Source organism: Copadichromis virginalis, linkage group LG19 (genome assembly GCF_057382275.1).
Source record: "Copadichromis virginalis isolate Kocher_CV1m ecotype Utaka linkage group LG19, C_Virginalis_male_GT1.1, whole genome shotgun sequence".
Classification (NCBI taxonomy): Eukaryota; Metazoa; Chordata; class Actinopteri; order Cichliformes; family Cichlidae; genus Copadichromis; species Copadichromis virginalis.
In genome coordinates, this window is record NC_140636.1 from 344,570 (window position 1) to 369,225 (window position 24,656).

Consider the following 24,656-nt stretch of genomic DNA (forward strand, 5'->3'; position numbering starts at 1 on the left):
CAGGGGGAGGAGAAGGAGGCTATTCGGGCTCAGTTGACCCGGATAGCCACGGCTAACCCAGGTTTTATGGACTGCCTGCCTGCAGATTTAAAGAAGTTTGCTACAGCCACGATCTCCTCTGCCTCACCATCATCGTCTGAGCAGGTGCCCAGTGTGCAGGCTGAATCACACCAGCCCTGCGGTGATGCAGCTCTTCCTTCACCGGCTACAGGAGTAAGAGTCGGCTTATTCAGTCTCTCACCTGTCTCCATGTCCATGTCGCCACTGCAGCAGAGAAGTGCTGCGTTTCCCTCACCTCAACCGGTGGCTGCTTCCAGTGCTACATTCACCTCAGCTGTAGCGGCGCCGGCCTCCACAACCACCGCTTCCAGGAGGAGGCGGCGTCCAGGTCGTCACCACGGCTCACAGCAACATGAGGTGGGTGATTGTATCCTGAATCCACGCGTTTTTTCTAAGGACAATATTGGAACAAACACTGCCTTAAAGGTTCATGGGCATGTTTATGAAATGACTAAGACTGAAAAATCACCAGCCAAGTCTTCCACGGAATATCTTATCCCTCTGCACAACTACCTAGCATCCCAGTGTATTGATCATGCTATGAACTTTGCTTCCAAGAAGCCTAATTATAAGACATTTTGCACTGGAAGTGCTAGCCATGAGGCTCAGCTAAGCCACTGTGGGACCGAGAGCCAGGCCAGGTTGGAGCCAGGGGCTGAGTTGGAGTTTGTGCAGCCTATTTCAGCGTCAGCTGGAGGGCCCGAGGAGCCCGTCCAGCCTCATGCCACGTCAGCTGGGGGGCCCGAGGAGCCCGTCCAGCACCACGCCACGTCAGCTGGCGGGCCCGAGGAGCCCGTCCAGCACCGTGCTTCGTCAGCTGGAGGGCCTGAGGAGTCCGTCTGGCCACCTTCTGCTTCACCACCTGTGGCTGCCTCACTGTCACCTGGTTCTGCCTCTGCTTCGTCAGCCGCAGCTCCAGCCTGTGCTTCGTCAGCCGCAGCTCCAGCCTGTGCTTCGTCAGCCGCAGCTCCAGCCTGTGCTTCGTCAGCCGCAGCCTCAGAGCCTTCATCCTCGCCCAGTCCGGCCTCTGCATCAGCTGCTCCTGCTCCACCTGGTCCGGCTCCGGCTTCAGCCTCAGAGTCTTCGCCCCCGTCTGGCCCGGCCTCGTCAGAGTCTTCGCCCCCGTCTGGCCCGGCCTCGTCAGAGTCTTCGCCCCCGTCTGGCCCGGCCTCGTCAGAGTCTTCGCCCCCGTCTGGCCCGGCCTCGTCAGAGTCTTCGCCCCCGTCTGGCCCGGCCTCGTCAGAGTCTTCGCCCCCGTCTGGCCCGGCCTCGTCAGAGTCTTCGCCCCCGTCTGGCCCGGCCTCGTCAGAGTCTTCGCCCCCGTCTGGCCCGGCCTCGTCAGAGTCTTCGCCCCCGTCTGGCCCGGCCTCGTCAGAGTCTTCGCCCCCGTCAGAGTCTTCGCCCCCGTCAGAGTCTTCGCCCCCGTCAGAGTCTTCGCCCCCGTCAGAGTCTTCGCCCCCGTCAGAGTCTTCGGCCTCGTCAGAGTCTTCGGCCTCGTCAGAGTCTTCGGCCTCGTCAGAGTCTTCGGCCTCGTCAGAGTCTTCGGCCTCGTCAGAGTCTTCGGCCTCGTCAGAGTCTTCGGCCTCGTCAGAGTCTTCGGCCTCGTCAGAGTCTTCGGCCTCTGCCTGTGCTTCTGCTACGCCTGGTCCTGTTGCGCCAGCTGGAGGTTCAGCCACGCCTGTGCTCGTCTCGCCTGCCACGACCCAGCCAGTGGTCGACGCCACGCCTCTGCTCGTCCCGCCAGCCAAGCCACCCGACGGGTCTCGTCCACGTCCACACTGCCGCCGGCCGCCAGCCAAGCCACCCGAGTGTGGCCAGCCATGCTTGCTTCTCCACTGCCGCCTTCCACATGGCCGGCCCCCTGAACCCTTGAACTATGGACTACTGTGCCATCGGCCTCCAGGTCGGCCACCTGAACTACTGTGCCATGAACTCCTTTTCTGCCAAGATCATGGTCGCCCTCCTGAAACAGGGTCTCGGACTCTTAAGCCCTTGTGTTTGGACTGAGTGCTTCGGTTTCTTTGTTTTGTTTCTGGCCCTCCATCCTGGACCCCCGCCGCCCGCCCTGGGTGGGTTGTGTTGATTTTGTTTCATGTTTGTTTTCTTGCTGCTTCTTTTCTTTGTTCATGGTTTTGGGCGTCTGGAATCCGCCCTTGAAGGGGGGGCTCTGTCATGATCCTGGGTCTTTTGACCCAGCGTTTTAAGTTTGAGTTTATTTTGTTCATTAGGTTATCTAAGTTCATTTGGTTATTAGACTCCTTGTGTTTTCTTCCCCTGTATTTAAGTTTCCCCTCAACCTTCGTGTTTCATGCTGCGTGTCATTTGTTATCAAGTTTGTATTATTATGTCTAAGTGTTTCTAGTTATTATTTTCCCCTCGTGTTTCCAACCATGTTAAATCTCCCCTGCTCTTCATGCGTTTCATGTCTGTGTCTTACGTTGTCAAGTTCGGGTTGTCATGTCTATGTCTCATTATGTTTCCTGTTTTATTGTGAAGAGGTCTGGTGTTCTGTGTTCATCATGTTCAGTTTTACTCTCCCACTGTGACGTCATTATGTTCATGTGTGCCAGCTGTTTCCTCATGTGTCTCCACTTCCCCTAATCACCTCCTGTGTATTTAAGTCCTCTGTTTTCAGTGTGTGATGGTCAGGTCGTCTGTTGTTCACGCCATGTTCTCCATGCCATGTTTCTAGGTTTCATGTCCAGGTTTTTCCATGTTGTTTGTTTAGTTCTCCCAGTTTAGGTTAATGTTAGTTTTATTTCTGTTTGCCTTGCCCGTTATTTGTACCTTTTCTGCCAGCCTCATTAAACGGCTCGCTTTTTGTTACTCAAGTTTTGATCCAAGTTCCTTGGTGTCTGCATTTTGGGTCCACTCTTCACAATACATACAGTCTGCTCTCGCCAGACTGTGACAAATTCCAGTCACTGCCTTACAGTATCATGGTTGCTAAGCAACCTGGGCAGCGTGACGAAGGCTAGACCCTAGTCCCATTTCACAAGCCTACAAGCCTCGCACTTCCAGCCTTAGCGGTCTTTGAGTACGCTGACCTTGAGGACCGTTAAGGCTGCAGACCCTGAATTGGGATACAGCCCATGTGCTCCATGTGCTCCACCTGGTCTGATTTCCTGGTTCCCATCATACTCCTTGCTGGTGTCCAGGGTAACCACTTTTGTGTCCATGAACCGCCATTTTGAAATCCGCCATCTTGTGTCCATAGTAACTATTTTGTTTACAGTCGCCATCTTGGAACATTAGCTTTAGCCTTAGCTCAGTGTTAGCTTCCATATTAGCATTAATGGGAATTAATATAAAGTTTATTTTACCATCATTTAATTATTAGCTGTCGCTACCCGATCCGTACCGGAAACCCAATCGGTACCACACATGCTCAAATCTTATGTCACTTCCTCTCTTTGCCAACATTGCAATACTGCTACGTAAACATGGGAAATGTTATAGATCTCTATGTGGCTGGTTTGAAAGAGGAGTGAAAGAAGCCATCTATGTCCACTGTGAGCGACCATCTTTGAACAGAGGCGGGGGTTTACGACACCAACTGTCTGCCATCTATAATCCAGTTTTGAGTTCCCTCCCCAGACGCCTTAACGCCCACTCACATCCTGGGCCATCTGACCTCAGGATATCACATGATAGGGTGGGGCCAGGTTTCACAATGAGCTCACCCGAAACTCTGGCTGTTTGTGAACCACACCCACTTTCACACCTTGGCTCATGTGATTAGATAGAGGATCATCAGGGGGTCCTTTTGTCCGTCCTTGGGGGGAAACTCCCACTGGGTTTAAATCTGGGACTCTCCACCATTTGACCTTAGAACTGAAGAAGCTTCTCGGATGAGAGGTGAAACGTCTTCAAGCAACTTAAAGAAGTCCAGACGCTTTTCTTTCCAAGATCCTTAGACTACGATGACCTGGACGACTGAGAACCTTCAGACAAAACAGAGGATCAGTCAAAAATGTTTTATTTCTTTTTCTCCAAAACTTCTGCTCTTCGTATTTGTTTATTTTACAAGAAATCTACAGCAAAGTAAAGTTTTTGTTTATCCAGTTTTATTAAATGGAACTGTTTTTGCTTGCAGCCCACCTTCAGGAATAAAGGCAATAATGGCATCATCAATAGTACTTCAGCTTCCATGTTTAAAGGACTGCCGTGGCACAGGATATTTAAGTATCTATACTTCAATGGATACACACAAAAACAATTTAAAAACCTGAATACTGGTCAGTTTTTCAAACAGTATACCGAGTGTCATTGTGATTATAAAAATAAATAATTTCCATATCTTTAAAACATATATGCACATTATATATCACTCATCCAAGTTACTTCTTCAGTCATTTGCACATTATAGATGCATGAATAGTAACATTTGTTTAAATCTATTGCGAAGTTGGCAAAAAGGTTTGTACAACCCTGTGACAGTATAAAGTGTGTGAAACATGATACTTGACCTTGGCTTAGTCCATCTTCTAACAATTCACAACCACAGACTGGTGTGCTTCGTTGTTGTTTTGTCCTCTCTGAGCAAATGTCAGGCATAGTGTTGGAACTCACCGCTCCAGGATTACAGACAACTTGACATTAACCAAACAACTGCAAATAATCTTTTAAATCTTACTTTACCGACCCTTTTCTTTTGCTTAAAAATTACAGGATGTGTGGTTAGCCCTTACAGAACTCATAGGTCAGCAACTGGATTTCTGAAGTGGTGTCTATGCAATGTCAGGAGAAGGCTTCGTTCTGTCAGGAAGAAGAATTAAGCACCAAAGGAACCCCAAGAAAATGTTGATCTTGCCTGGTTTGTTTCTGTTTTTTGCAGCAATCTAAGGTCTGTTGATGGCTGCTTCAAAGCATTTTTTGTTTTTGTCATGGTCCTGAGTCTGACGACTCAGTGTTTTGTGTTCTTTATTTTATTCTATGTGCTTGTTTATTCTGTTATATCTTTTGTTAAGGTTTGCCATTTGTTAGGGTTTTTGTTCTATACCTGCCTGCTCCCACTTCTCTGAGTTCCCTCTGTCTATGGTGTCACACTGTCTGCTTGTGAATCTGTCTGTTTAGTTCAGTGTCTTGTCTGGTTCTCTGTGTCTGTGAGTTTCCTGTTTTATTCTGAAGGTCTCTGTCTCAGTTTATGTTTCCCCCATCCCGTCAGCTGTGATTTCTCCCAGGTGTGTTCCCCTCCTGTCGCTCATCCCTTGATTACTGCTGTGTGTATTTAAGCCCTGTGTGTTCTCCTGCCTGTTGCTGGCTCATCTGCGTTATGGCCCTCTGTCGTCATTATCTGTTTCAGTCTGTGTCATCTACCTGCTTTGCCATTTCAGGTCTGTATTTTGTTAGCATTCTCCAGTTTAGGTTTAGCTTAGTTTCCATCCACACCTTTGCCCTTTCTGTTTATATTCCTCCTCAATAAAAAGCCCACTCGCATCACTTATGCCTGAATCTTGGGTCCTTTAATAAATTCCACACAGCTCTCCTCGCTGACCGTGACAGTTTTTGATGAAAGTTACCCGAAGTCATGGCCCAAGTTCAGGAATCCCTTCGCACTGTCATCTATACCAGGAATAGATGAATCCCAGGACATGAACCAAATATGGTCAAATGAATGAGGGCTCTTTTAGCTACGATGGAAGCGTAAAATGTTGCTCATAAAGGTGCATGAAATAATGTGAGAGGGAGATTCCCTCTGGCACTTTTCCAAAGTGTTGATGTATGTTAAGTCCTGAGATAATCATCAATTCATCAGTTTTTCTTTTAAAGTTAAGAGTTTTCACATTTAATTTGTTCTAAAAACTTGTTCTATGTAATATGTTCTGTATATCATACAGCAATAAAAATATTTTTTATTTTATTATGTTTTGAATCTAGTTATTATATGCTGAATTTTATAGCAAGTAGAAACCCAAACATTAATGGTAATATAACCCATGGGTTCTGACTTTCAACCCAAAGTTTGGTAACCTCAACTTCAAACATTGGTCAATTTAACCCAATTTCTGGATAGTTATCCTAACCCAGTGTGCTTGGTGAAACCAGTAAACCAACCCTGTTAAGTTGAAACAACCCAGCGTTGGCTCGGTCCGTATTTGACCCAGCGTTGGGTTACTGATTGGGGCATTTTTAATACAGCGTTTCTAAGAGTGTAGCGTTATTTAAAAAGTCTAAATAATTGATTCATAAACTATTTCAATGTGCATCGATACATTTGCAGATTATAAAATGAGCTAGTTGTGAGTATGCTAAAGAGGTTTTATAACTACGATTTCATAATGTAACTCGGGCAGTTACTTATTATTAGTTAAGTCTTTTGTGTGACCTCATCTATAAATTTGTTGTATTTTTTTAAAATGATTTCAAGATGGCGCCTAGTATGGCAGCCTCGTCGCGAGCTCCCCCAAGCAACAGCTGTTTTCTGTGTTTAATTTTACTTTTCCTTCATTTTTTCGCGAGTAGCACATGTCTCCTTGTGTACGACCGACAAACCTTACTGGACATAAAAGACGGTCTTTCTTATAACTTTCCGGAGTTCAAGTTTTGCAACACGGTCGCTCCGTTTGCAGACCCCCCCCCCCCATTCATCTCACCTGAGACGCCTTTGTTCTCTGGCCCTGGAGGCCGCAAACGCCGACGCAGAGGGAGAAGATCTGGCGTTCTGGTTCGACTGAGACGGCGCACTAACAGACCACCGTTACCCAGTTTATTACTGGCTAATGTGCAGTCTCTGGAGAACAAGCTGTGCGAGCTTCGGGCACGGATCTCATTCCAGCGAGAGATGCGGGACTGCTGCGTGATCTGCCTCACAGAAACCTGGCTATCGGACAAGGTACCGGACTCCGCAATACAACTACTGGGGTTCTCTGTGCATCGCGCGGACAGGTCACAGGATCTTACTGGGAAAAGCAGAGGCGGTGGTGTGTGTTTCATGATCAACAACAGCTGGTGTGATTATGCGAACGTGCACCCGGTCAAATCCTTCTGCTCACCGGACCTGGAGTACCTGATGATTAAGTGCCGGCCATTCTGGCTACCGAGGGAATTTACAGCAGTGATTATTACGGCTGTTTACATTCCCCCACAAGCCGACACTGACCGAGCACTCAGGGAACTGTACAGCGCGATCAGCAGCGAGGAAACCGCACACCCAGAGGCAGCGTTTATCACAGCCGGAGACTTTAATAAGGGAAACCTGAAGAAAGTCTCACCCAAACTCCACCAACACATCCACTTTAACACTCGTGGAAATCGGCTACTCGACCACTGCTACACCTCTTTCCGGGATCCATACAAAGCCCTCCCCCGCGCCCCATTTGGCCAATCAGATCACCGCTCCATCCTGCTCCTGCCCGCCTACAGGCAGAAGCTGAAACAGGAAGCTCCAACCCGGAGGGCGGTGCACTGTTGGACGGACCAATCGGAGTCTGCGCTGCGGGACTGTTTTGATCACGCGGACTGGGAAATGTTTCACGTGGCTGCCAGAGACATTGATGAGTACACAGACTCAGTCTGTGGATTTATCAGGAAATGCATGGAAGATGTCGTCCCATCCAGAACAGTCAAATCCTTCCCAAATCAAAAACCCTGGATTAACGGAGATGTTCGCGCGGCAGTGGCGGCACGGAGCACCGCCTTTGCCTCCGCAAACACATCGGACTACAAACACGCACATTACCAACTCCGGAAGACGATCAAAGCAGCCAAACGTGAGTACAGGGACAGGGTGGAGCAACAGTTTGACAACCCTCGGAGTATGTGGCAGGGACTAAACACGATCACAGACTTTAGAGGGAAAACCAGCACACCGCAGACCACGGCCTCTCTGTGTGAGGATCTAAACGTATTCTACGCTAGATTCGACACAGCGAACACCATGAGACCGGACAGTGTGCGCACCGCGGATGACGTCAGTGCGCACACTGTGTCTGAGGAGGATGTGCGGAGGTGCTTCAGGAAGGTGAACGCACGCAAAGCTACTGGTCCGGACGGGATTCCCGGCCGCGTCCTCAAGTCATGCGCGGCTCAGGTGGCTGGAGTGTTCACACACATCTTCAACCTTTCCCTCTCTCTGTCTGTAGTCCCAGCCTGCTTCAAAATGGCCACCGTCGTCCCTGTACCCAAATCCTCCACCATCTTCTCATTGAACGACTGGCGACCTGTAGCCCTGACCCCCATCGTAAGCAAATGCTTCGAGAAGCTGGTCAGGGACTTCATCTGCTCTGCACTACCCGACTCACTGGACCCTCTACAGTTCGCATACCGCCACAACAGGTCCACTGATGATGCCATAGCCCTGACACTACACACTGCCCTGTCACACCTGGAGAAGAGACACACGTATGTGAGAATGCTGTTTGTAGATTACAGCTCAGCATTCAATACCATCGTTCCCTCGAAGCTGGACAGGAAACTGCAGGATCTAGGACTGAGCAGCTCCCTCTGCAGCTGGATCCTTAGCTTCCTGTCTGACAGACGCCAAGTAGTCAGACTGGGCAGCATCACCTCATCCCAGAAACAGCTTTAGTGAAGGTTACAAATGATCTTCTTATGGCCTCTGACAGTGGACTCATCTCTGTGCTTGTCCTGCTAGACCTCAGTGCAGCGTTCGATACTGTTGATCATAATATCCTATTAGAGCGATTAGAACATGCTGTAGGTATTACAAGTACTGCGCTGCAGTGGTTTGTATCATATCTATCTAATAGACTCCAATTCGTGCATGTAAATGGAGAGTCCTCTTCACACACTGAGGTTAATTATGGAGTTCCACAGGGTTCAGTGCTAGGACCAATTCTGTTTACATTATACATGCTTCCCTTAGGCAGTATCATTAGAAGACATAGCATACATTTTCACTGCTATGCAGATGACACCCAGCTCTATCTGTCCATGAAGCCAGATAACACACACCAATTAGTTAAACTGCAGGAATGTCTTAAAGACATAAAGACCTGGATGGCCGCTAACTTTCTGCTTCTTAATTCAGATAAAACTGAGGTTATTGTACTCGGCCCTGAAAATCTTAGAAATATGGTATCTAATCAGATTCTTACTCTGGATGGCATTACCTTGGCCTCCAGTAACGCGGTGAGGAACCTTGGAGTCATTTTTGACCAGGACATGTCCTTCAACGCACATATTAAACAAATATGTAAGACTGCTTTCTTCCATTTGCGCAACATCTCTAAAATTAGAAATATCCTGTCTCAGAGTGACGCTGAAAAACTAGTTCATGCATTTATTACTTCCAGGCTGGACTACTGTAATTCATTATTATCAGGATGTCCAAAAAACTCACTGAAAAGCCTTCAGCTAATCCAAAATGCTGCAGCAAGAGTCCTGACAGGGACTAGAAAGAGAGAGCATATTTCTCCTGTTTTGGCTTCCCTTCATTGGCTTCCTGTTAAATCCAGAATTGAATTCAAAATCCTGCTCCTCACATACAAGGTCTTAAATAATCAGGCCCCATCTTATCTTAATGACCTTGTAGTACCATATCACCCTATTAGAGCGCTCCGCTCTCGCTCTGCAGGCCTACTTGTTGTTCCTAGAGTATTTAAAAGTAGAATGGGAGGGAGAGCCTTCAGTTTTCAGGCCCCTCTTCTGTGGAACCAGCTTCCAGTTTGGATTCGGGAGACAGACACTATCTCTACTTTTAAGATTAGGCTTAAAACTTTCCTTTTTTCTAAAGCATATAGTTAGGGCTGGACCAGGTGACCCTGAATCCTCCCTTTTATGCTGCAATAGATGTAGGCTGCCGGGGGATTCCCATGATGCATTGAGTTTTTCCTTTCCAGTCACCTTTCTCACTCACTATGTATTAATAGACCTCTCTGCATTGAATCATATCTGTTATTAACCTCTGTCTCTCTTCCACAGCATGTCTTTATCCTGTCTTCCTTCTCTCACCCCAACCGGTCGCAGCAGATGGCCGCCCCTCCCTGAGCCTGGTTCTGCCGGAGGTTTCTTCCTGTTAAAAGGGAGTTTTTCCTTCCCACTGTCGCCAAAGTGCTTGCTCATAGGGGGTCATATGATTGTTGGGTTTTTCTCTGTATCTATGAAGCGCCTTGAGGCGACTTTTGTTGTGATTTGGCGCTATATAAATAAAATTGAATTGAATTGAATTGAATTGAATTGAATCCCCCATCACACTGAACACTGGTGCTCCACAGGGGTGTGTACTGAGCCCTCTCCTGTACTCACTCTACACCTACGACTGCACGGCCACTAACAACTCCAACATCATTGTGAAGTTTGCAGACGACACTACAGTGGTGGGTCTTATCACCAACGGTGATGAGACGGCCTACAGGGAGGAGGTCAGCGCCCTGACCCACTGGTGTCAAGACAACCATCTCACCCTCAACGTCGCAAAGACAAAGGAGTTGATAGTGGACTTCCGGAGGTGCAGAGAAGTACACACCCCCATCACCATCAACGGCGCTGCTGTGGAGAGAGTGAGCAGCTTCCGGTTCCTTGGAGTACACCTGGCTGAGGATCTTATGTGGTCAGTACACACAAACAAAACAGTGAAGAAGGCGCAGCAGCGCCTCTTCTTTCTCAGGAGACTGAAAAGATTCGGCATGAGCCCCCGCATCCTCAGGACCTTCTATCACTGTGCCATTGAGAGCATCCTCACTGGATGCATCACCACCTGGTATGGCAACAGCACCGCCTACAACTGCAAAGCTCTCCAGCGAGTAGTGCAGTGCTCTGAACGGATAATTGGAGGTGAGCTTCCCTCCCTCCAAGACATCTACAGGAAGCGGTGCCTGAGGAAAGCGGGGAGGATCATCAAGGACTCCAGTCACCCCAGCCATAAACTGTTCAGACTACTTCTGTCAGGAAGGAGGTTCTGCAGCATCCGGTCCCGTACCAGCAGACTGAGAGACAGCTTCTTCCATCAGGCCATCAGACTGCTGAACACGTCATAGACACCTCAGCTTCACTACTGGAACTTTAACATTATGCACTCCACACTGTACAGTAACGCCACTGTTTTGCACATGTCTCAACTCTGTATATTTTTATATATTTTATTTATTGACTCTATTTAATCTGTAAAATATGTGTATACACACACACACACACACACACACGTAGGAAAACATTTAGTATACACATCCAGAAATTATTTTTTTTGCATATACTATTATATGCTCTCCCCACCCCCCTCAGGCGCAGTGCCAGGCCCACCACAAAGACTGTTACAACCTGGCTGGAAAATGCTCTCTCCAAACTACAGGACTGCTTCACAGAGACAGACTGGGACATATTTGAACACCAGGACCTAGAAACATTCACAGGATCAGTACTGGACTACATCAAGTTCTGTACTGCAAATGTGACAGTGGACAAAAGCATTCGGGTTTTCCCAAACCAAAAACTCTGGATGACCAGCGAGGTCCGCTCACTCCTCAAAGCCCGCGATGCCGCCTTCAGGTCAGGTGACAGAGCTCTGTACAGGGCTGCTCGAGCTGACCTGAAAAGGGGGATTAAAAAAGCCAAGTCAGACCACAAAAGGAACATCGAGTCCCAGCTGTCCAGCAACAACACACGAGAGGTGTGGCAGGGAATGCAAGACATCATCAACCACAGAGGCAGCACTGCGAAAACAGAAAACCCGAGTGTGCAGCTGGCAGAGGAAATAAACAGCTTCTTCGTCCGCTTTGAAACACCACAACAGCAGCATTCATCTGCTTCAGCCCTGCTCCCATCCTCATCCTCACCTGGTTCCTGCACCGCTCCACTCACTGTAACAGAGCACGATGTCAGACGTGTCCTCCTAGCAGTGAACCCCAGGAAGGCAGCCGGTCCAGATGGAGTACCTGGCAAGGTGCTAAGAGCATGCGCACACAAGCTCACCCTCATCTTCACCAGACTCTTCAACCTCTCACTGGATCAGGCAGCCATCCCATCCTGTCTAAAATCAGCCACAATCATCCCAGTGCCGAAGAAGTCTCCCATCTCCAGCCTGAATGATTACTGCCCTGTGGCCCTCACACCGGTAATCATGAAATGCTTTGAGAGACTAGTCCTTCAGCACATCAAGGATTACCTCCCCCCAGAATTCAACCCCCACCAGTTTGCATACCGTGCAAACAGATCCACAGAAGACGCCATCGCTACAGCCCTCCACGCTGTGCTGAGTCACCTAGAGCAGCGGCAAAGCTACGTCCGAATGCTCTTTGTGGACTACAGCTCAGCCTTTAATACAATCATCCCGGACATCCTCATCACCAAACTGGTCACTCTTGGCCTCCCTCCTCTCACATGTGCCTGGATAAAGGATTTCCTCACAAACCGGCCCCAGACTGTAAGACTCGGACCTCATCTCTCCTCCACTCGCACACTGAGCACCGGCTCCCCACAGGGCTGTGTGCTGAGCCCCCTCTTGTATTCTCTCTACACCCACGACTGCAGTTCGACCCACAACAACACTCATCATCAAGTTTGCTGATGACACCACGGTAGTCGGACTCATCTCGAAGGGAGACGAGGCAGAGTACAGAGAGGAAGTCCTGAAGCAGGCAGCATGGTGTTCAGAAAACAACCTGGCACTGAACACTAAGAAAACCAAAGAGCTCATTGTTGACTTCAGGAGACACAGCACTGACTTGGCCCCCTCTACATCAACGGGGAGTGTGTGGAGAGGGTCCACACCATCCGGTTCCTTGGTGTCCTCATCTCTGCTGACATCTCCTGGACAGGAAACATCTCAACGGTCATCAAGAAGGCCCAACAGCGGCTGCACTTCCTGAGAGTCCTCAGGAAGTACAAGCTGAACTCCAACCTGCTGCTGACCTTCTACCGCTCGTCCATTGAGAGCCTGCTAACCTACTGCATCACGGTATGGTACGGCAGCTGCACCAAAGCAGATAGAGCGAGGCTTCAGAGTGTGGTCAAGACAGCACAAAAGATCATCGGCTGCCCTCTCCCCTCCCTGATGGACATTTATGCCTCAGCAGAGCAGCAAACATTATCAAGGACAGCTCCCACCCTGGCTTCAACATGTTCAGCCTGCTTCCCTCAGGGAAGCGCTACAGGTGCATCAACACAAAAACCCACAGACTCAAAAACAGTTTCTTCCCCAAAGCAATAACCACCCTGAACTCACACATGCACCGATAACACAGCCCCCCACTTCCCACTTCCTCTATGGACCACCACTGTGCAATACCAATTCTATGTGCAATAACTATATACATAACACTATTTATTACATATTACTTACGTCTTGTATATTGTACATTATATATATATATATATATATATATATATATATATATATATATATATATATATATATATATATATATATATATATATATATACTACCAGAAGGCAACATTGCAGACATAGAGGACAGTTACAAGTACCTGGGGATCCCGCAGGCAAATGGGAACCATGAAGAGGCCGCTAGAAAAGCTGCAACCACCAAGTACCTGCAGAGGGTCAGGCAAGTCCTGAGGAGTCAGCTGAACGGTAAGAACAAGATCCGGGCCATCAACACGTACGCCCTGCCCGTGATCAGGTACCCTGCTGGGGTAATAGGCTGGCCAAAGGAGGAGATAGAAGCCACTGACATAAAGACAAGAAAGCTCCTTACCATGCATGGAGGGTTTCACCCCAAGTCCAGCACCCTGAGGCTGTACGCTAAGCGGAAGGAAGGGGGCCGGGGACTGGTGAGTGTCAGCACCACAGTCCAGGATGAGACAACGAACATCCAAGAATACATTGGGAAGATGGCCCCAACTGACCGAGTGCTCAGTGAATACCTCAGGCAGCAGAAACCCAAGAAAGAGGAGGGAGACGAGGAACCATCATGGAAGGACAGGCCCCTGCACGGTATGTACCACCGGCAGATAGAGGAGGTGGCTGATATCCAGAAATCCTACCAGTGGCTGGACAAAGCTGGACTGAAAGACAGCACAGAGGCACTAATCATGGCAGCACAAGAACAAGCTCTGAGTACAAGATCCATAGAGGCTGGGGTCTATCACACCAGGCAAGACCCCAGGTGCAGGCTGTGTAAAGATGCCCCAGAGACAATCCAGCACATAACAGCAGGGTGCAAGATGCTAGCAGGCAAGGCATACATGGAACGCCATAACCAAGTGGCCGGCATAGTGTACAGGAACATCTGTGCCGAGTATAACCTGGAAGTCCCGAGGTCAAAATGGGAGATGCCCCCAAGGGTGGTGGAGAATGACCGAGCTAAGATCCTGTGGGACTTCCAGATACAGACGGACAAAATGGTGGTGGCTAACCAACCGGACATAGTGGTGGTAGACAAACAGAAGAAGACGGCCGTAGTGATCGATGTAGCGGTTCCGAATGACAGCAATATCAGGAAGAAGGAACACGAGAAGCTGGAGAAATACCAAGGGCTCAGAGAAGAGCTCGAGAGGATGTGGAGGGTGAAGGTAACGGTGGTCCCCGTGGTAATCGGAGCACTAGGTGTGGTGACTCCCAAGCTAGGCAAGTGGCTCCAGCAGATCCCGGGAACAACATCGGAGATCTCTGTCCAGAAGAGCGCAGTCCTGGGAACAGCTAAGATACTGCGCAGGACCCTCAAGCTCCCAGGCCTCTGGTAGAGGACCCGAGCTTGAAGGATAAACCGCCCGCAGGGGCGTGCTGGGTGTTTTTTATATATATATATATATATGTGTGTGTGTGTGTGTGTGTGTGTGTGTGTGTGTGTGTTTTTCCCTATGTTGATACTGTCCATATGTACATAGCGCTGCAGAACTGTACCCCCCCCAGCATGTTTACACTGAGTAGGAGATGCTCTGTATCTCATTGTACAACTGTATAGTGACAATAAAGGCATTCTATTCTATTCTATTCTATTCTATTCTATTCTATATATTGTACATATGTTTATTAGTTTCAGATTTAGCCATTCGTATATTTTGCCTGTTTATGTTATTGTGTTTTGCACAACTCTGTTGCTTGTGAAGCTCGCACACAAGAATTTCACTCACATGTGCTGTACCAATGTACCTGCACATGTGATGTGACAATAAAAGAGATTTGATTTGATTTATGTACTCGTGTGGTACATGTATTTTGATTTTTGTTGCCATGATGCCAGGTATTCTGTCCCTCCTGTTATTCCTAAGGTATGTTTTTTATAAGTTTGTTATATGGCGGATCATAATCATTCGTTCTGTAATTAACTGTTGCAATATGTCAGAAAATATGTTTATTCCTGATCTTGTCTGGGCAAAGCCTGCCATCTAGTGGGTTGACAGGGTAGCGCCATGTTAGAGCGCAAGCAGTGGTTTTCTCCCAGCGCTCGACAGGGAAGGTCCATTTGGCTGTGTCTCTGTAAATTCCTGCATCTGACGCCCTTGAAAAGGCATAATCTGTAAGTGTGGCAAAACGGTTTATTGTTGCAACTTATTAGTACCTTGTTCAGCAAAGTAATGAGTTTCTTGTGTGTTTAGCGAGTTTGTTACATTACTAGCACAAGCTAGCTGTTAGCCCTTTGTTTAGCCTGCTAACATGAAGCATACCAGCATGTGGTGTTAGCTGTATCTCCTGACATCTCTGTATCTCTTGATTGTGTAGTGACTGTTTACATAAGTCAACAATATTTAATGTAATCTTTGTGTATTTGTATGGAGAGTGAATACACTGTATTCTGTTTCTGTTATTACAGTTTTACAAAAAGGAAAATAAGGATCAGTAAAGCTCTGAAGAATGCCACGCGGTCTCCTGAGTGTTTACTGAAGCCATTTAATGTTTAGCTCACTGCATAAGCTGGATAGAGACATTCAGCTGAGGGCAGAAGACCAGGTCTTTCTTGGAAATGAGATTTTTAATCTAAATGAGATTTTTTTAACCTGGATAAATAAAGGACTAAATTTATTTATCCAGAAATAAAAAAATAAAAAAAAGTATTCAAATGTTTAGCAAAACATTGTGGTTGGAAATAATTAGTAACTTGCATTCAAAGTAATATTTACACTTCTTTTCAAATGCAGTTTTATTTCTGTTAATTTCTGTCAAAGAAACACAGTATGCAGAGTATATCATAGCACAGAAATGGCAGTGATGTTTTTAACTCTCATATCTACTAGAAAATTTAAATACATAATAACAAAATTAATCAGTATTTTAACTGCTTTTTCTCAATGTGACAAACAAATGGAAGTGCAATTAGCCAGCAGGTGGCACCACAGCATTGCTTCAGTTGTCCTGCTTCTGTGGCAGAACAGCATGTGTGCAACATGCAACAAGTGCCTTTAAAAAACATACTCAACAACTCGATGAAATAGGGATGAATTAGAAGTTTTGATGCAACAGTTTTAAAGAAAACAGTCAGAGAAAAGGTCAAGGGTGTTGGACAGCATGGGGTTTGTAAAGTCAATAATAATTTTTTAATTTAATGGAAATGCAAATTCAATTTGGACTATTAATTATATATATATATTTATATATGTATATATGTGTGTATATATAGATAGATAGATAGATATGTATATATATTGTATTGTATACACTGTAATGTAGGCAAAGTTGCCTCCATTTTTATAATTTGTTATTAATATTTTGTACATTTGTACATTTCAAGGACTCTTCTGTTTTTGGAGTGTATTTATTTATGTATCTGTATTATATTATACAAACACATTAAAAGTGAATGTCTGTCCAAAAAATGCACTCAGTTTACTTCTTACTCACTATGATCATCATTCATTATTCTCCCGCAGTTATTAAGGTTAGGATATGTATTTTTTTTATTCCAATCCACTCTTCTCTTGCAGAATTTAAATAACCTTTATCAGATTTGACGGTTTTGTTACAGACTTTTCAGAAAAGTGTTTTGCTTTTCTTTCACACATGTGGGATTAAATTGTGTCAAAACGTACAAAACAGTGATGTCATGTTTTGTGACGAGGACCCAGGCACAGAGAGACTTGATGAATTTAAGAATCTTATGATTTAAGAAAGAAATTTGCAGACTTGCACAGAGATGGTAAAATTATTATGACTGATAATGGAGACGAGGACAACAGACGACAGGGAGGAACAGGGGTTTAAATGCACCAAGGAGACAGTCACAGGGAACTCGGGACAACTGGAGACATTTAGGGATGCAGGGACTGACAGAGACCGGGAAGAAGTCTCATCGTGACATTTATCTTGCCTGGCTGGGCAGCTCTCTGGGTGCTCAGCACCTCCAAAGCTCTGATCCTGGAGTCTCCCCTGCCATGACGTCAGTGACGTAGTTAAACTACAGAAATGTATTTGCGCAATGTCATTAGAAACATCCGGTCTACAAGCGATGCTGATAAGATGATGCATATACTTATTACTTTTAAGCTAAATGATTGTAATTCATTAGGTCACTCTAAAAGCCCTGAATAGCCCTCAGTTGATGAAGAAAGCTACAGTGAGATAAAGAGGTTCCAAATTGAGAGACTTGAGAAATGGCGATCACAGCAGTGATTACAATGAAATGTTTCTCCCACTGAAAACCTCTTTGAGAATCATCTCTCTTGGAAGTCTGAAGAACATCACCAGAGCATTATTTGGTCAGATTACAAGATGTTTTTTTCAGAACAGACAGAGTGGAGTGACCCTGGGCAGACATGATAGTAATGTCTGGCCAGACATGAGTGCAAAACATGTGGAGTAAACAATCTAGAGATATTCCTGCATGATAATGATTAAAAAATGCTTTCAATGTCAAACAAGAGTTTGGGAATAAAGTTTGACACCGCTGACCTGAACAAGTATGTTGCCTGATTTGAATCCCACAGAACACCTGAGGGAAATTTGAAGAGAAACGTGGGGAACAAAAAGTAAGACACAAAACAAAACCCTGCAGCAAGCACAGATAAAAAACATGTTGTTTCAAAAATATTGCATGTTTTGTCAGAGCCAAAGAGGCCTGATTCAGTCATTGACAAATACAGATGCACGTATTCATGCCAGCACTGTCCTGCTCACCAGAAAAGTTCCATTTTCACTGATGTGGAAATCTTACAGCCAAATCTGCTAAGCAGATCTGATTGTTGGTTTGATCGACTGACTGTGACTATATGTTAGAGGCTGTGAAACATTCTTATTAAACTATTTTAGAATAAGTTACATTTTGGGAGCAAAAGCAGCAACAGCTACATTTGTGATTTTTGTGTTTTGTTTCCTTAAAAACTAAATCTAGACAGTGAAAGAATGAATTAGTTACACTGACTTATAACTATCAGAGGCAATTATTAATTATGGAAGATTTTAGGTGAAAGTTCGACACTTTGGTATCTGGAGGGATGTTTGCATGCTTTCCATATTTTTCTGTAAATGCTTTCGCAGTAAATCTTTATTAAGAGACACGCGGGTGGGGTGAATGCGTTTCTCAGGTGTTCAGAGTGAAAAGCGTAGGTCACGGTGCTCTGACGTTTACGTCATTCCACAACTGGTCCGACCGGTCGAGGAGCGACTCGCTGGCACGTCTCAGATGAAACTCATCCGACAGGCGTGTGCATAAAGACAGATCCGCAGCTCAGCAGCCAGACGCGAAGTTCTCGGCCGACATCCACCATGGTTCCCCTCTTGTTTGTGGCCGTTGTACTTCTGGGAGCATACGTCCTCCTCACACAGACTCTCTTCAAAAGGGCCAAATGCAAAGGAAACGCCGCGATGTCAGGGAAGACCGTCATCATCACAGGTGAGACCGGCATCAAGCGCAGTTTGTACCAAACAGACCGACTGCTAACGACACCAGCATCAAAAATGACGAGGTGTAGAAAGTGTGCCTACAAACAGCTGCTGTGTGTGCAGCTCGCAGCGTTCAGCGGATTTTCCTTTCATAGGTTTCTTTACTTCCTCTTACGAGGCGATAAGGATGTTGGTGTTTGATTATGATAGCGACAGTGAGTAAAGGTACATAACAAGTTTTGTTAAATCTGCAGATGATGAGCAAAAGAAAAGAAGCCGTTAAATGTATGTTTCCTTCAATATTGCCACGAAAAAGAGGCTTCGAGTACGACGGACTTTCGACGGTACCGACCTACATGTAGATCGGCTTTCAGGAAAAACCTCGTCAAAAATAAGTGAACAGTAAATATGACATTTAAGCCGATTCAGCAGTTATTTCTAAATTCAAGTAAAAATCAGTTTAACACTTGCATCTCTAAACTGGGTTTGTACAGAGAGGGAATTCTCATCTAAACCTGAGCGTCGTCCTCCTCTCTCTTCCCTCTGAGGTCGGGGCCAGTTTTTATGCCACAAATCTGTGCCGATAGCAAAATCGGGATTTGCACAAATGTGATTGCTGCAATGAAAGAATTAAAGATGCGTTTTTCTTTGTTTTTGTGCTTTTTACTTTGGACGGGAGTGAAGTTTACAACAAAGGTGGAAGTGAAAATCTAGAATTCTTGTTTGCAATTTAGACAGGTTTCTACTAGCCTTCAGATAACACCACATTAAACACTTGCATGGATGATAGTTCTTGTTTGTGATGGTTTGGGTAGATGTTGCTTATTCTTTTCCTGCTCTTACTGTAGGAGGAAATACGGGCATTGGTAAAGCCACGGCTTTGCATCTGGCCAGGAAAGGAGCCAGAGTGATCCTGGCCTGCCGAAACAGGAACAAAGCTGCAGCTGCCATTGCAGAAATAGAAACGGTGAGAAGAACACACTGATGCATTGGCCACAATTTCCTCATGCTGTATGAAAGTTAATCCAAAGTTTCTCAGAAAGGAGCACTGACATTTAAAACAATAACTTGTGCAGTCGTCAGCAGGGAGTGGAGGCTTGTTACACAACGTCCTATCATGCTGTAACTGGCTGATGTGTGCTTTAGGTAATTAAAGCAGCTGAGAAAAAGAAGACAAGCTAAAGTAGTATGTGGATATGACTGTTTATTTATATTCATTCAGTAAGTACAATATGACAATTTTAAAGGACTGAAGCTGTGAAAGGAGTTAACCTTTTAAAGGAGGAGCTGACAGAGAGCACAAAACGATGCACACAGAACTTTAACGGGATTTACATGATCCTGCTGAAACGAGCTGAAGCGTTCACTTCTTTCATTGATGGTAATGTTTGAGCTGTTGCTTTAAGGAAAAAACAGTAAAAAGGGATTGAAGTGAAACACTGAAGTGCAAGTTAAATGTAACCTTCACTGAATCACAATGATCTTCTTCCAGCAAACGGGAAGTACAGACGTGATCTACGTGCACTTGGACCTAGCCAGTCTGAAGTCTGTCCGCAGCTTCGCCGAAACATTCCTGAAAACGGAGTCCAGGCTGGATTTGCTCATCAACAATGCTGGTACACACACTACTACACAACACCACAATGTCTACTTAGTTGCAAGTACGAGGTCCATACATCCATTTTCATCTAAACCAACCTCTGAGAGCCAGACACCATTAGGAGGAAATTTATTTGTTGAACTTCTCCACTTGGGGTATCAACTAATGATCAAGTCAGAGTGAGCATTCCCGATTTTCCACCTGAGAACTATGGCCTCAGACTTGCTCCTGTTTGTGTTTTCATCACAGCTGTGTGCTGGAGGTTGTTGCTTTATGAAGTTCACAAAACCAGGTCGTTTGTTTAAAAGAAAAAAAAAAAGATTTGAGAGGCTGAAATCAACAAAACCTTAAGCTTCCACTCAGAGAGGGCCTAGAAATTCTGCCCAAAAAAGTATGAACAGGATGGGTGACAAAGGGCAGCTCTGGAGTCTGAAACTCACCATCAAATGACAACAAAGAGACAGAAGTGACCAGAAGCACAAAATAATCACAATCGACTTTGAAAAGACACCGAATAGCCACAAAGACGTCAAACGGCTATGTTGTGCAAAGCAGCCAGATTGGCCTCAAACACAAATTGATGTAAACCACTTGAGAGACAGACAAGTTTATCACAGTTGCCGTATCTGTCAAAAAGACGTGCAAATACAGTTTTTAATGATGAGCAGCAGCAGTGGTGATTTGTCTGTTCTACGGAGACAGAGAAGAATCTAGAGAAAACAAGCTTCAAGAGATCAAGGAAGTACAAAGATTTCAGAAACCATTGTTCCAATATGTCCCCAGGATTGGTGGCAGACGGGCGGACTGAGGACGGATATGGCATCGAGTTCGGGGTGAACCACTTGGGTCACTTCCTGCTGACCAATCTGCTGTTGGAGAGGATGAAGAAGACAGGGGGAGGACGAGTGATCACGCTGTCCTCCATGGCTCATTGCTGGGGACACATTGACTTTAACGTGAGTTTGCAATAATTTAAAGAGAGCTTGGAGATGTAAAGCCATCCTCACTCTGGAACAAGCCTTTTTCCGTCTTTTGGGACTCTTATTTTTAAAAATGCTCTGCTCTAGTATTTCAGTAGTACGACTGAAGAGGTGATCATAATGACATCACAAGTGATGTTGTTGCACGTCTTTCACCTTCACCTGTCTGAACAGCTTATTAACAAGGTTGTTTTTGTATCTTAAGGCTCTGGTTGCAAACAAAGACCTGGGAACTGGCAGATACAGCTGGCAATTTTTCCATGCGTACTGCAACAGCAAACTGTGCAATGTGCTTTTCACCCATGAGCTTGCCAAGAGGCTGAAAGGAACCGATGTCACATGCTACAGTGTCCACCCAGGTAACACACTGGTTTACCTTTAATCAACACTCATTTTAGGCCATATATTACTGTAATTCAAGCTAAATCAACTGTTACTATCAGCATTTTATCCAAACTGAACACTAAAGGCAGTAAGTATGTGATTGCTCTTTGCCTTCTGCCCTGTAGGTGTTGTCCGGACTGAACTGTCTAGAAATGTCGGCCTGTGGCAGAAGATTTTCATCCAGCCTGTGGCCTGGCTGCTGTTCCTGGACCCAGAGATGGGAGCTCAGACCACACTGCACTGTGCCCTGCAGGAGGGAATCGAACCTCTGAGCGGGAAGTACTTCTCCTGCTGTGAGGCACAGGAAGTGTCCGCTCATGCCCGAGATGACAAGGTGGCCCTGAAATTGTGGGAGGTCAGCGAGAAACTCTGTGGACTGGGATAGATTTATTCACCTCGCTATAAACAGGTTGTCGAGTCCATGAGCGATGAGCTGTCATTCTGTCCTTTTAACAGTATCGGTGATACGGTGCTATATGAACATCTAGAACTGCTGTTCAGCACTTTTTTTTCTGAAATTTAAACATCATTTCTGGTGTTGAATTGGTGTTGTTGCAGTGCCATCAGCAGGATGGAAGCTGGGAATAATCATGTTCACAAGTGTCTTTTTTTTTTTTTTTAATATGGTGTGTTTATTGGGCGCTGCTGCATATTTGGTATGTTACTGTTCTGTCACCTGTTTGTGAGACAATAGCAACACGTTTTAATAGTTTCGTCATATTTTTTTTTAAATAATTTTTTATTTTGTATTTTTATGTAAATATTTTTGAGTTCTTTGTACATTGTGTTTATACTGAGGTCCTTACTGAAGTTTGCCTTAATAAAAAATGTCGACTAGAATCTGTCCTCTTGGAATACATACCAACCGTCCCGATTTTTCCGGGAGAATCACAAATTTCAGTGCCCCTCTGAAAAACCATATCCCAGAATTCAAAGCGCTGCTCAGCAAGTTCCAGTTTCCAACAATGGCGGCAGCTAGCTAGTTTTAATGTTACTCTTATTATTCTTTCTGGGTCGCAAAATAAACTTTAAACATATTTCCAGGCGAAAATGTAGCTGTGTAAACCTCAAATATCTGCGCCGACGAGAACGGCAAACCCCCGCGGTTCTTTGCTGCTCAGGTTAAACAGGAAAAGTCACTCAGATAAGCTAAAATGTTAGTGTTTGGCTTTTTTCAGTGTTTTATTTGTTCGTGAGTAAATCTGTTTGGCTGAGATGACTGGATTAAATAAAACTTTATTAAGCCCTCAGGAGGAATAAACGTCAAACAGAAAACTGATTAAACAGAAGCGTGCGATGGTCGAGAGTTTACGCCAGCGTCCGGGTATACTTTAGATAGCAAGGAGCAGACGGCAGAGTTTCACTCCACCGAGAGAGCTCGTGAAGTAATTCTGACAATTTCATAGTCATTCACTTCCAGCCTACCCGGCTTTCAAAGGACCCGCCCACTTAGACCGCGAAGGCCTCAGGTGGACGCAGTCTCTGAATTTGGAGACCCCCGCTGTTTCCAGGCGGACAATAATAACGGTGACATTTAACTTATTTTATCTGTTAAATAAACATTGTAAAAGTTTTTTGTATATATAAAAAAACATCCGTTTGGCTGTCTCCCTGATTCTGAGTTCTCAAGGTTGGAAGTGTGCCTCTTTTCATGGGACCAGAAGTTTGTTTTTCCTTTACCAGCCAGAATGTAAGTCTGGCTGTGACATTTTATTCATTTGTGGCTTAGAGTGGTCACATGTAAATTTCCTTATACACAGTAGATCATGTACAGCACATTACTGTGTGCAATCTTGACTTTGTTATTATACCAGTAACTTGCTGTTTATGGGTGGTGTATTTTTTAGAAAAGATTATTCGGGGTCACCTGTGAAAACAGCAGGTGCATTCTGCTGTCTGATGTACGCGTTCCTCACCTGGCCCATCACCTGACTGACGTCACTCCATGTCTCTCACTTGAGTCATGACCTCGTCCACACATTTGATCTTGTGTTGATGTCATTGTTAGTGTTGTTGTTTTTTTGGGGGGCGGGGCTTCAGGCCCAAAAACCTGTCACATGAGAATCTGTGATCTCAGGTGTTCAGGTGCCAGCTGCTTTTAAGACATCGTGGACGCACAGAAGGCTCTCCTATCTGGCCCTCTGTCTGAGCCTGGGTGGGGTGTCTCTGCAGCTCTGCCTCAGATTTGTGTGTGTGTGATTACTGAATGGCTCAAGGAATGTTTTTGGTGTGTAGCAGCAGAACTGGTTCTTTTGTGTCCGTGTGTGGCATGATATCCAAGTAACTGAGTCATACACCTGCACCTTACTTACACATGTTGTATGCAGAGGACCTCACCTGCACTGTAACCTGGGCTATCACCTCCTTACTGATGTCATTACATCCTGTATAATAAATATAATAACATTGATCCTGTGTTTCAGGCCCCAGTGGGAAACGGACTCTCATCATACCTTCTTCCAAAACAGTTCAGTTACAAGCTGGTAATGTCATCGGTATAGAAACAAGAAGTAGTGCAGAGAGAGAGTTTGTTGGCAACAGCAGAATCATGTCTCATTACACTCCAGGTTTCTCCTTGGGCAGCATTATGCACTCGATGGATATTCTAATAATAAGCCCTGCTTCTTCCCAGCTTGAGCCCCTTTTGCCTTCAGAACCATCTTCATTTATCGTGGCATAGATTCAACCATGTGATGTAAAGATTTGGGTCTACGCTGACATATGTTGCCCCTTTCCACTGTAGCCCAAAGGTGCTCTACTGGATTGAAATCTGGTGACTGTGGAAGTGGCGTGGCAGTGAGTTCACTCTATTCAAATAGAGTGAACTCACTGCCACGTAACCAGTTTGACGGGATCTGATCTTTGTAATATGGTGTGTTTTTCTGCTGGAGGCAGCTGTCAGACGGCAGGTACACTGCAGTGATAAAGAGGTGGACATGGTCAGCACCAACATTCAC

General features: G+C 45.6%; 1 protein-coding gene across 1 annotated transcript; it reads left to right on the forward strand.

Moving 5' to 3' along the window:
- Nucleotides 1-18,546: 18,546 nt before the first annotated feature.
- Nucleotides 18,547-22,539, forward strand: LOC146685308 (dehydrogenase/reductase SDR family member 13-like). The gene is made up of 6 exons (XM_085441099.1): nucleotides 18,547-18,745; nucleotides 19,584-19,702; nucleotides 20,228-20,351; nucleotides 21,119-21,291; nucleotides 21,521-21,674; nucleotides 21,825-22,539. Exons 1-6 carry the CDS (start codon nucleotides 18,619-18,621, stop codon nucleotides 22,082-22,084), a joined length of 957 nt encoding a protein of 318 aa, XP_085297225.1. The 5' UTR covers nucleotides 18,547-18,618; the 3' UTR covers nucleotides 22,085-22,539.
- Nucleotides 22,540-24,656: the final 2,117 nt, after the last annotated feature.

What these genes read in the sequence shown, in the direction of transcription:
- LOC146685308 (XM_085441099.1), top strand. Translation starts at nt 18,619, where the DNA reads ATGGTTCCCCTCTTGTTTGTGGCCGTTGTACTTCTGGGAGCATACGTC. An exon ending in CCATTGCAGAAATAGAAACG is followed by an intron (nt 19,703 to 20,227) that starts GTGAGAAGAACA and finishes ATCTTCTTCCAG; the next exon opens with CAAACGGGAAGTACAGACGT. An exon ending in TTTGCTCATCAACAATGCTG is followed by an intron (nt 20,352 to 21,118) that starts GTACACACACTA and finishes ATATGTCCCCAG; the next exon opens with GATTGGTGGCAGACGGGCGG.